At 39.9% G+C, this 13,420-nt stretch overlaps 1 protein-coding gene across 4 annotated transcripts in view; it reads left to right on the top strand.

Annotated features, from left to right (window-relative positions):
- Positions 1-12,055, top strand: part of LOC129725581 (mucin-2-like) — a 151,265-nt gene extending 139,210 nt beyond the window's left edge. For all 4 annotated transcript variants that reach the window (XM_055681582.1, XM_055681581.1, XM_055681584.1 and 1 more), the window contains exons 2-6: positions 9,275-9,329; positions 9,400-9,461; positions 9,522-9,807; positions 9,868-10,904; positions 10,979-12,055. In XM_055681582.1, the coding sequence (XP_055537557.1) occupies positions 9,275-9,329; positions 9,400-9,461; positions 9,522-9,807; positions 9,868-10,904; positions 10,979-11,947 (2,409 nt within the window). In that variant the 3' untranslated portion in view covers positions 11,948-12,055. The remainder of the gene's footprint in view (positions 1-9,274; positions 9,330-9,399; positions 9,462-9,521; positions 9,808-9,867; positions 10,905-10,978) is intronic.
- Positions 12,056-13,420: the final 1,365 nt, after the last annotated feature.

Genomic DNA, 13,420 nt, shown 5'->3' with positions numbered 1-13,420 from the left:
AAAAGTCACTCCTCGCATGGCTGATTCTCCCTACCACCGGGCGGAAACCAGTCCGGAGTCAGAACAAAACAAAAGACAATGTACACAAAATAAATAAATTCAACCGAGCGAGACAGGAAGCTTATTGCGGCTTCGGCTCTTTGGTATTGTTTTGGGCCATGGGGCGGAAAACTATATACGGTGGTGCGTTCCAACCGCTGCACAGCCGGGGTACATAGTGGAACTCCTGCTCAGTTACTCGAAAATACGAATTATAATTAGATCACACTCGTTACTGCAGCTATCGTAGTTTTCACTCGGACTCGATCGGGATAGAGCTCGATCGCGTCATATGCCATCCCTTCTAAAGGGTGAGGGGACAAAAGTCGTTAAAATGCTAAATTCTCTTTGGAAGGGTCAGCTGAGTTATTCCTGCCAGTAAGCAAGTGGAACGAAAGGAAAATTCTCCCGACCCAATGTAGCGATCAACGCAGTGCTGTTTGAACTTTCCTTCTTCCGCGTGGTTACCGACGGGATGGCACGTGTCCGCCCGTAAAAACAAGTGTAACTAACCGTCTGACTGTTGCAGGTGTGTAGGAAGTGATCAGACAGAAATGCACCGGCTTTACCGCAGGCTGTGCGCTATAGAACTAGGAATGCAACAGGTTGGCGGAGAGATGGGGGAAAACTAGAGTGCTCATACTTTTGAGTCGTTTTATAGAGGGGTTAAAAGCCGTTGTTTTGAGAAGGGTCCTTACTTTCAAAATCTATCACACAGTTTGAAACACGTCGAAACTGGTGTGAAATAGCAACTTATGTCTTGAATTGTCTGTTATATTCTGAATTGTCTGTCATGTTTCGTAGGTCTGTATTTATATCTATAAAAAATCTCGATAGTGTTGTGTGTGAATATAACCGACAATTAATATAAGTTTTGTTTTAATTTGAAACGTCTCAATTTTATTACAAATGAACCCTTTCTCCGAGGAAATTAAATTCGCTTTTGGAAAAGGTCTTCGAAAAATAGTTTGTATATAGCGTTAACTATACAGTTAAGGCCAATTAAAGCTAGTAAAGCTAAGTGAAGTGGCAGCCGCTTGAAATAAATTTTTCGTGTCCAAGTCCGTTAGCGATTGGAAGTCTGAGCGGTGTTCGCACATCAGCTGTGACCACTTGTACCTATATACAACATTTACACACGCAACGGTTTGTTTTCCACCCAAGTGGAACCTACCTTTCTGTCGAGCGAACGAAATTACTAAAATCCTATTTGACGTCTTTTTTATCCCAGTATCCACTAAACATTCCATTTATAAATAAGTTAGCTCCGGAATAAACTATTGTTTCATTGTCCAAAAAATCACCACAACTCAAGAACTTTGAAACGCCGCGCGCGTTCGCGTTGCGGCCGAATTGAATATAATAGTAGCGGTGATCTTAAATTCACGAAACCGGCAAACAATAGGAAAAACGCGCAGCAGTTCAGCACGCTGCTGTTCTACGAGCGTCAGTGCCACCCAGTCCACAAGAGATGGTAAAATCAAGCGAAAATCCTTTTTCCTCTGTTCGCCTTGAGCACTGCAGAATATGAGCAAAAAAAAACAATACAACAGTGCCGTCGATTTTCGCGGTTTTATTCGCGCCGCACGGCGCACCTTAGCAGCCTGAATGGCGGATCGTGACGAAGAAGCGCCGCTCCGGATGGGACGCAGTTTAGTTGCGCCTATTCCGTCTTAGCCCGTTTTTATCCGATGCAGACCCAATAGGTTTGGCTTGGCGGCAGAACGGCTCGGCTGACCACCAACCGAAAACTTGCCCGCATCTCTCTGCCTGGGCTGCAGGAAGTTATGGTAGGTTAGCATCTGCGATGCACTTGCTGCTCTGTTTTCGTCTGGCTATCCTACCCAAGAGCAGACACCAGTTTCGTTTCATGGTGACCGTTGAAAGGTATTGAATTATCAAGTAAATGCAATAAACAAAATATATTTGTTTATGTAGTCACATTATTATTTGTACAATCACATTTTTTCTTACTTTTATTCATCATTGCTATTCAATAAGTTCCTCGATTCTATTTCATATAATATTTGATTTCACTGTTCCCAAGTTACTCACTCTCACTCCGTCATTAACTCGCATGCGACCTACTTACTTTCTCATGTTCTCTCTCAATTACTCACTACTATTTCATTTAGTCAGTGTGCCACTAAGCCACGATATCACGAAAACCTTGGGTTCTCGGTCCTGACGGATTCGTGTGGGGTTCCGATGCTGGTTCCAAAATCGAGGTCCAAACGTGCTCTTGTCGTTTTGTTGGTTGTAGACGGAAAAGAGTGGGACCAGACTGGGGCATGGATGGATTTCAAGAAAATGTATATGAGGGACATGTAGGGTAGGTCACGGCCCGCCAAGACATCACGAACGGGAACAGCTGGTAGCCTACCTCCAGCCTGAAGGGAATCTATCAATTTAAACCTGGCGTCACGATACACAGGACATGGCCAAACAATATGCTCTATGTCGTGATAACCTTCACCACAGGCATGGGTTGAATGACTGCAATGCAATGCATCTACTTACTTATTTATACATTCATCTACTCATATACACATCCACTCATTTACTTATCTACTTACTTACTCATATACTCACTTACTCATATACTCACTTACTCATCTACTCACTTACTCATCTACTCACTTACTCATCTACTCACTTACTCATCTACTCATACACTCATCTACTCATCTACTCATCTACTCATCTACTCATTTATTCAGTTCCTCATCTACTCATTCACTTTTCTGCTCATTTACTCATCTACTCACTTACTTATCTAGTTACTTTCTCATCTGCTCATACACTCATCTACTCATATTCTCATTGACTCATGTACTCCACTAATCATATAGCGTAAAACGGGGCGGGGAGAAACAGTCTCCGTTATATCTTGCAGTGTGCAAAAAATACTGTAATGTCTAGAACGAATATAAAAGCTTCAAAACATGGGTCTAGCCTTTCTTTTTCAATAGTGTAAACACTATTTTAATGAATAAAGAATCCTTTCTTTCCTCGAAAAAAATGTTGCATGTTTCTATTCTCCCCGCAGAGCGGAAAACTGTGGATCTTACTACACTAAATGAAGGCGCAGCTTATTGTTTTTGAAGTGAAATAGTAGCTAAACAAAAAGAGTTAGATGCTTGGTGTTAAAGAACAACTTGTAGAGCCGACTTCAATGTTTAATTTAGTTAACAACATAACCCATGTTTATAATACATTTCAAAGAGGAAATTGCAGTTTGGTTCCCAAAAAACATTTGATTTCACAATTATTTCTTTTTTAATGCTTTTTATTCTCTCTTATTCGACGTTTTTAAGACACTATTTATTACGAAATTTACTCAGCTTTCCAACGAAACCAACAGAATTGAGCCAGCTATCACACTTGTGCTCAACATCGTTTAGCGCAAACATAACCGAAAACTGAAAATAGTGACTAACTCCGCAGCAGTTAAATTTTGGTCATGGTCGTAGAATGATGATTTTTCTTAAAATAGGTCCTGTATTATCTGTTAAAGGATTCAAAGTGAGCTCCCTAACACAGATACTCATATACTCACTTATCTACTTATTTACTCATCTACTCATACACTCATCTACTCACTTGCTTATCTACTCACTTACTCATCAACTCCTTTACTCATCTACTCATAAACTCATCTACTTATATACACATCATTTCATATATTTATCTACTCATGTACTCATCTACTCATATACCTATACACTCACATTCTCGTTCACTGACTTACCAATCTACTCACTCACTCATCTATGTACTTACTAACTCATTTACTCATACACTCATCTACTCATATACTCATCTACTCATATACTCACCTACTAACATACTCATCTATTCGTGTACTCATCTACTCACATACACTAAGGTCTTTTTTACGCGGGGGATGTGTTCCAAAATTGTATGAGCTTGGGTAGAAAAGACTTTTTTGAGTTGCAAATATAACAAAGAAAACCGTCTTAAAATGTTTGAACCTCGTTTGAATCTGATAGTGGTCAATCCAAAATGCAATGTTTCAAATTTTGAGTATTTACACCAGTACTAAAAAACAGAAACTATAAACTTTGATAAGTTTTCGACTGTTGGGATGTTGTGTACTTATGTTATACTTTCGGCTGAGCAGTCACAAAAATTTAGAACTACTTATTTTATACTATTGGATAGTATAAAATAAGTAGTTCTAAATTTTTGTGACTGCTCAGCCGAAAGTATAACATAAGTACACTTAAAAACAGATGTATGAGCACTCGTGGCCTGAAACAAAAAACGTGATTGAAACGAGGTCGATATCTTGTACCGTTTTTGAGTAATGAATGAAAGCAACTCGCGTGGAAAAAATATACGTATCTACTCATATACTCATCTACTCATATACTTATCTACTCATGTAGTCATATACTCATGTACTAACCTACTCACATACTCATCTTCTCATCTACCTAACTACTCATATACTCATCTACTCATGCACTCATCTGCTCATTTACTCCACTACTCATCTACGCATATACTCAGTTATTTGTATACTCACCTACTCACATAGGCGTCTATTCAGACACTCATCTACTTATATACTCATCTACTGATATACTCAACTTCTCATGTATTCATCTACTTATGTACTCATCTACTCATATACTCACCTACTTACATATTCATCTACTCACATAGTCATCTACTCATATACCCAACTACTCATATACTCAACTACTCATGTACTCATCTACCCATGTACTAACCTGCTCACATACTCATCTACTCATATACTGAACTGCTCATTCACCCATCTACTCATTTACTTATCTACTCATATATTCACCTACTCACATATTCGTCTACACATATACTCACATACTCATACCACTTACAGTGATAGGCATAAATAAAAGCCCACCTTGAGTATTTAGAAACATTTCTCGGTTTCTGGACTATTTTATAAAAATCTGCAGCCGTCATTCCATACGATTGTTCGTCATTTATCACTTTCTCAGGTAATTAACAAGTTTTGTCATTTTTGTTGGATTTTGTTTACTCACTTACATGACTTCTTGAATGTGTGCAAAAATGTGTTGACAAAAATAAAAGCCCACCCCCAAAAAGTTTATATGATATTATTGAAAACCTTTGAGTAACTCGTCGTTTTCACATGTTATGACAGCTAGGGCTATGCGATGTTATTTACAATCACTTAGTGATTCAGTCGACGCGATATAAACAAAGTGTTGTTCAAATTGGCATATAAAATTCGATTTTTGTTGTTTACACAAAGAGTTTTCCTCAAAATTCAAATGGGTGGGTAAAAAATCAGCATGCAAGTCCGAAGTCTAGTTGTTCAAGATCATTTGAAGCAGATTTCGCAGCGGAAGATTGCAGAGAAGTTCGGAATAAGCCGGGGAGCAGCCCGTGGAATTGTGCAGAAGCATAATACTTATGATTCACTCGCTGAAAGATCCAGAAGAGGCCGTCGTCGGAAGACCGATAGCCGGACGGATCAACGAATCATCAGGGAAGTGAAAAAATCTCCCAAAATATCGGTCAAAGTGATTCAGGAAAACTTATCGTTGGCGGTTTCGACTAGAACAAGAGCAGATTCAAAAAAAACCTCCATTCATCAGCAAGAAAAATAAACTGAAACGGTTGGAATTTGTCCGGAAACATGTAAACAAGCCCAAAGACTTTTGGAAAAAAGTACTTTGGACTGATGAATCGAAATTTGAGCTTATCAACAAGAAGCGGCGTGAAAGAGTGTGGCGAAAAGATGATGAAGGGTTGCAGGAACGTTATTTGCAGGCTACAGGCTCTTGAGTTCATGCTCAGCTAATCTGCGGCGTACTGTTCTAGTCGAAACCGCCAACGATAAGTTTTCCTGAATCACTTTGACCGAAATTTTGGGAGATTTTTTCACTTCCCTGATGATTCGTTGATCCGTCCGGCTATCGGTCTTCCGACGACGGCCTCTTCTGGATCTTTCAGCAAGTGAATCATAAGTATTATGCTTCTGCACAATTCCACGGACTGCTCCCCGGCTTATTCCGAACTTCTCTGCAATCTTCCGCTGCGAAATCTGCTTCAAATGATCTTGAACAACTAGATTTCGGACTTGCATGCTGATTTTTTACCCACCCATTTGAATTTTGAGGAAAACTCTGTGTGTAAACAACAAAAATCGAATTTTATATGCCAATTTGAACAACACTTTGTTTATATCGCGTCGACTAAACCACTAAGTGATTGTAAATAACATCGCACAGCCCTAGCTGTCATAACATGTGGAAACGACGAGTTACTCAAAGGTTTTCAATAATTTCAAAAAAAACTTTTTGGGGGTGGGCTTTTATTTTTGTCAACACATTTTTGCACACATTCAAGAAGTCATGTAAGTGAGTAAACAAAATCCAACAAAAATGACAAAACTTGTTAATTACCTGAGAAAGTGATAAATAACGAACAATCATATGGAATGACGGCTGCAGATTTTTATAAAAAAAGTCCAGAAACCGAGAAATGTTTCTAAATACTCAAGGTGGGCTTTTATTTATGCCTATCACTGTATATACTCAATTACTCATATACTCACCTACTCACATACTCATCTTCATATACTCATTTACTTATATACTTATCTACATATATACTCATGTACTCACTTACTCATCTACTTACTTGCTAATCTACTTACTTACTCATCTACTTGCTAACTCAACTACTCATCTACTCATATACTCAATTATTTATATACTCACCTACTCACATACTCACCTACTCACACACTCATCTACTCATATACTTATCTACTCATATACTCATCTACTCATTTACTCATCTACTCATATACTCATCAACTCAGTTATTCCTTTAGTCGCTTATTTATCTGCTCACTTCAACTCGTTCAACACTTTCTTCTACTTACTCATCCTTTACTCACTTATTGTTTTACTCATCTATTCTTCTTCTGACTTATTATTCTAGTCGCTCATTCTTTTACCCACCTATTTTTCTACTCACTCATTCTACTCGCTTTCTTAGCAACTCACTTTTTCAGTGACTCAATTCCTCATCGACTTACTCACTCACACCAGCTCACTTGCTAAACCTGCTAAACCTTCACCGATCCACTTACTCCTTAAGTCATCAACGTACTCACTTATTCACTCATCGACTGACCTACGCATTCGCTGATCGAATCACTCACTCTTGCCAGCTCACTCGATTACTCAGTCTTTGTTATTATCATTTAATTATTTTTTTTTCATTGTCTTGCTTGCTCACTTTCTCACTTATTCGCTTATTTATCTACTCACCCACTAGCTTACTCACTCTCTTATTTACTATTTTGCTATTTTTATTTACTGTTTTACCTACTGTTCTTGCCCAATGACTAAATTACTCACTCATTCCCTTACTTACTTAATTTCTCGCTTACTCACTGTTTGACTTAGCATGCACAACATATAAATGGAGCCACTCTGACATTTGTAACATACGAACTTTACCATTTGCAGTACGCAAAAGTTTATTTTTTACACGATTTATGATACCATAATCGGTTTCTGTGTTATTTGCCTCGAATACAGAAAATAACTTCTTGAAAACATTTCACAAACAGCCCTTCAAGGTGGCATTCATTCGCATATTTATTCGCTCATATACATAATGACTGATTTATTCACTTAAGGTCTATGTTTGTTTTTTTTTTTTTTTTTTTTTTTTGGTAGAAGTAGATATTTTATTTTTTTATTTTTTAATACTTAAATGTTCTTTCCATGAAATATTTTTATGGATGGCCGGCACTCCTTCATTATTTCAAAATATTTTTTTAGCTTATTCAAAGGTTTACCGGTTTTAGCAATTGGCAATTTTAAGGTATTTTCGTACTTCATGAATTTTGACAAAATGTTGGGTAGAAACATCTGATTTGCAGAAATAATCTTTATAATAATCATCTCTGTACCGTCTCATGAGTTTAATCATATATCATGAAATTGCCACCTTTTCCTTTAACTCTCTTGTCATGTCACTGAAAAGTTTCGAACGATGAATAGAGTTTTTTTTATTATTCATCGAATAAGCAGTCGTACTCGAAAGTGGTGATCCTTATATGAAGGTTAATATGATTACTAAATCCGGAAAAAAAGGACAGCCATGAAACTTCATCTCACCAACAAGATGGTTAATGATAAATTTATTGAGTAAAAATTAGGCGGAAGGAAAAACTTTCCAACAGAACTATTGTTTTCCTGATCCAACATTTTACGTCATAAAAGTTGTTAGTTAACTGTGAAGAAGCACAATCCAGCCCTTTTAAAATTCCATAGCTTTAACAGTTCAATTTTCAAGTGACGAACCAACATGCACACAAGTGAGTGCAAAACCAAACTCATCCGTAATGCTAAGTGAATTGCTCTGCCGAGCGCTTTAGTTCCACGTTCCGATTTCGGATCAGCGATGCATAATCGATCGAAATGATAGCTATCCGGAGCGCTACCGAGTGCTTCTTCCCGTCCGAAAGCATAATCCCAAGACCAAGAAAAAAGGAAGAAAAGTTAGGTACTCATGAACTGAACACCAGTGCGAAAGCACGAAAAGAAACATCAAACCACAGAATCCAATCGATTACGAATGTGTATCAGCTTACCTCTGCAGGGGCTGAATGATGACGTTTTCTGAGCTCTCTGTGTTTTTTTTTTGTTTTCACCACATTTACACCTGTTATTGATGGACATGGTCATTGATAGGGATGGGAAAAAAATCAATGAAATTGGTCCGAGACAGTGGGAAAAGGAAGCACGTGGTCTGTGATGATTGAGACACGGGCAGGCGCCGCAGGTGGAAGCACGAAAGAATGAATGAATGAATGAATGGATCAATGGATGGGAAAATCTCGGCCCCGGTTGTGATCGAAGGACCGTGTGGCTGTGCCATGTAAATCGGTTCTTGTGGTCGGCTTACTGGAAGCGGTTAGGAGTTTATTTTCATTCAGGAATGCCAACCGATCTGCAGGTGGTTTACTGTTCACTCATTGATGCTACGAAATCAAATTGGATACGCGATTTACGCTGGTTTGTGGTGAAATTGAATCAGGGCATGCACGTTAATTTGAGTAGGAATGTTTTCTGAAATTTAGAGCCGTTATGCATAGCAATCTAATTACTTGTTTTATCCTAGCTAGATTTAATACTGATAGTTCTATTCTTTTTTTTTTGCTTCTTTCCAGATGCGGCGCAGGTCTAGAATGAAGGTTCTTAAGATTTTGCAGTCGTTCTCGCAAGGTAATTTCACATTCGAATGGTATCTTGTTTACATAGCTTTTTTCTGTTTATTAAACATTTGTTATTTTAGGTACATTCATAGCATTTGTACTACTGCTCTTGTACTGCGGAATAAGCCTAGCAGAACCGGGCGTGAGTGAACGAATGTCTTTCAAGCATTCGATTGCAATCTAAAACTAACATTCATTTCAGTATCTAGACTTCGACAATCTGCCGGAAACGAACTTCACGTGCGCCGGAAAAGTGATCGGAGGATACTATGCCGACCTGGAAGCATCCTGTCAGATGTTTCACGTGTGTACAATCGGCCAAGGCGATGAACCGATGGACATTAAGTTCCTGTGCCTCAACGGGACGGTTTTCGACCAGGAAACACGCGTCTGCGAACGCGTCGATGAGGTTGATTGCTCTAAATCGGAACGGTTCTATTACCTTAATTTAGAGTTGTACGGAAATACTGTCATCCCCGCGCCGGAAGGTAAATTTCTAGTTTTCCTTATTTGGCTTTTTTCATTATTAAACTGCTATTTATTCACAGAGAGCAGCTCGGAAGATACCTCCAGCAGTGCTAGCAACCCATCGTCGACGACTTCCACGACGAGTACGACAACCACAACAACGACAAGAAGGCCAACAACTACCACACCATCGCGCAGATACATCTTCAACAACAGTAAAGGAACCTCCGTTGGACCTTCGAGTACTCCAACCGCGCCAAACCATTCCTACCCATCTTCGACCCAGAAATCACCCGAGGATGACGAAGAGTACGAATACGAAGACGACTACGAAGATAAGAGCGTCGGAAATCCATCACTTCCAACAGCCCAAGATGATGGCTCTTTCTCGCCGCAACAATTTACTCTGCACCAACAAAATCAGCCAAAGCCGCAGGATGCGGTTAAACCTGGCAGCAAGCCAGCCGTATCTTTCCAGCAGCAACATTTCCAAAATGGCGGGACGTTGGCAGTGACGAACTCACATGTGACCGTTACTACTCACACCACTAGTACTAACGGAACTAGTAATCCTAAGAAAAATTCTCAACAGTTCAATTTAACACAAAAAGAGAAAGTCATTCTCGAGCATCAGAAAGCTCAACAGCAGCAGGCTTACCTGCAGCAACAGATGCACGCCAAACAACACGAGGAATTACAACGAAAACAGCAGGAAGCTGCTGTACAACAGCAGCAGAAAGCTATCCAGCAGCAACAGAAACAGGTCCAGCAGCACGAATCCGAAATCAAAAATCACCAGGCGCTGCTCATACTGCATCAGCAAAAAATTACTCGCCAACAGCAAAAGCAGATGCCATCAACGACGCGACCTCCTATCTACAACCCTTACGTGACCATAAATCCTCAGCAACAGCAGCACGCTCAAGCACCAAAGAGAATTCCGCTTCTGGCGGCGGAAATCCCCCTTGAACCGCCGGAACATTCCCCACAGCAGCCACCCAGCGCTGCACAGTTGGCTCCCTTTCGGCTGCGGGCACAGGGCTTCAAGCTTCCCTCCCAGCAGCGGCCCGAGCAGGAGGATCGCTTCGAAGGCTACCGGAGGCAGTTACCCCCACAGGTAATTTTTGAACAATCAGGAAACAGTTTACCACTTCCTCTACGTGATCATATTGATTATATTCACCTTTTTAGGTCTCCTTGCACCTACCCTTTGAACAGCTGCGCCACCAGAAAGACATATCGCTTCAGTTCGATCCGGACGTTGAGGACTTGACGCAGATTCCCCAACACAAAGAGCTCAAACGGTCCGATCCTCCGCTTCACAGTTCGATCCACGGCAACCACGCACCACCGGTGGTATCGACCACGATAAGTGCCTCACCGACGTTAAAATCCAGCGAATCCAAGCCAGCCATTTCGGTAACGCCGGAACCAGCCAACGCTAGCTTCCAGGACGACCCCGTCGAGTATGACTACGAAGAAGACTACAGCTCCGAAGCGGCCGCGGACACACCAGCCAAGAATCCTAGTTTAGATAGCGTTAAGTCAAACACAAATAGCGAAATTGTAGTTGCGAGCAAACGTTCCGGAGAGAATCAGCTCAGCGTCCATACGGTCAGTGCCGGTGGTGGCACCTCTAGCAAGACTAGCACCCCAAGTAGCAGTAGCTCTAGCAGTAGCAATAGTTCTAAGGGCAAAACAAATACTAGTAGATTTATCATCAACAATGAACATCACAAGAGTTCAACCAGTTCGTACAACCGGGGTCGAACCGATCGAGTGTACGATAAACGACCTTCGACTACGGGGTCGTCAGTGTCGCAAAGACGACCCAGCTATTTCGCTCGAACGCCGAAGGTGATCGTTACGACCAGCACTTCGATTCGAGACAACAACGGGCGAACGATCAACTATTCTGTCAGCAGTAGCGATCCGTCCGCACCTTCGACGACTGCTTCCAGTCAGCCAGTAGCCCGAAGCAAAGTGGTAGGTGCGGTGCGATCATACGACGAGTACAAAGACGATGACGTGCTCACGGACCCCTTCTTCCTTGACGTGCCCAGAGTGCCGGGAGGTGGAACTGGACGCTCGAAACGAGACACTTTGACAGTACGGAAGCGAAGGAAGCAGTTCATGTTTATTGTTCCTCGGTTTATGTGACATTCATCACTAGAAAAAGTACATTACGTCTAGGCACTACTACAAGGGTGTACGTATTGCTCATCTGTTTTGGCAAGTTATGGTCAAACTTCTTAAAAAAAAGACAAATCAACCAACAGATGTACATAAAGAAGACGAACAAAATTGCTCCCATCCTTCTAGTTGTAATGTAGGCAAAACTAATGTTGATCAATTATTCCATTGTAAATATGCTGTGCTTCAAGCAAGACATACAGACAACAACAAAAAAGCGACGATGTAAGAATACTCAATTAATTTTAGTAACGGTTTAGTAGGACACGCTTCTTAAGATACACAATGAAACTATTTCGAGCAGTGAAAGTTTGCTCTAACTCGATTTTGATCGGTCCCCTAATCGTTCTCTTAATTAGCTAATTTAAATCAAACTATTTCACTGCTTAAGTCCTTAAGTCCTGTACAGAAGGTAAGCTAATTATAAACTACGTGTAATCATGTAAGCAAAGCTGTATGAACAAGTTATGAACATTTGACGATGAAAAAAAACAAGATCTTTTTTGCATTGAATCGAACATCACCTGATTTGCGTTGAGTTAACGATTGTTGTTTAGGGAAAATAAATGAAACTAAAATGCCAAACAATCTCTTCAAATGTAACCAACTTTCTTTTGCAAATAGTTGTTTTATCACATAATCTTTCTCCTTTCTGTCCTAAATAAAATAGTTTGACACAACATTGCGATGTGGGTCCCTTGGTTTTTATCGCGTTTTTTTTTTTCCTGTATGGCTTATCACTGCGACCACAAAGGTTGGTCCATTACCAGAGTGTTTGCTGTATGCTACATTTTTATTAGCAATACAACTCGTGAAAGTCAAGTGGTATGCTTTTTATTTATCCGTACTGATATGTATGTTTTTCACCCTTCCCATTACACTATTCCTGCTCCTCCTGGTAAGTATCATCAATTATAATTTTCTGGAGAAGTTTTAACTATGTGTCCTTCTGGGTAGTTTTTCTTTTGAGATTTTGTCAGGAGTTAGTCACAGTATAATCACAGATAACAGACATCTAAGCTAGAACAAAAAACTTCAGAAATCGCGTGTAAGATTTCAAATTCTTACTTGTTTGGAATGTTAACGACATCTTTCTGCAACTTGCGACTTTAACCACTTTAGTGATGACAGCGTTGGATTACAGTCAAAGCTGCCAGACGCATGAAAATTCTCACAGATTGTAGAGTCGCTGTTTTTGTAACGATATAACACTGATTTTGTGAGGTTTTTGTATTTTTTTTTTTTCAATTCAGCAATAAACCAAACAAATTTATTGCAAATATAAACTGGGATTGAATGGAATTGTCGATAATGCACAAACTACGATTGTTCAAATTTTCTACATCAAAAAGACGGCAACCCTGCTTATTGTGATAATATCGATAAGAGATGGAAAACTATCAATTCTATCAAATCATTGACTTCTAATTGTTCTTAGTG

The sequence above is a fragment of the Wyeomyia smithii genome, chromosome 2, assembly GCF_029784165.1.
Source record: "Wyeomyia smithii strain HCP4-BCI-WySm-NY-G18 chromosome 2, ASM2978416v1, whole genome shotgun sequence".
In the NCBI taxonomy this organism is placed as follows: Eukaryota; Metazoa; Arthropoda; class Insecta; order Diptera; family Culicidae; genus Wyeomyia; species Wyeomyia smithii.
Note: the sequence above shows the minus strand (reverse complement) of the source record. Positions and strands in the feature narration are given on the sequence as shown.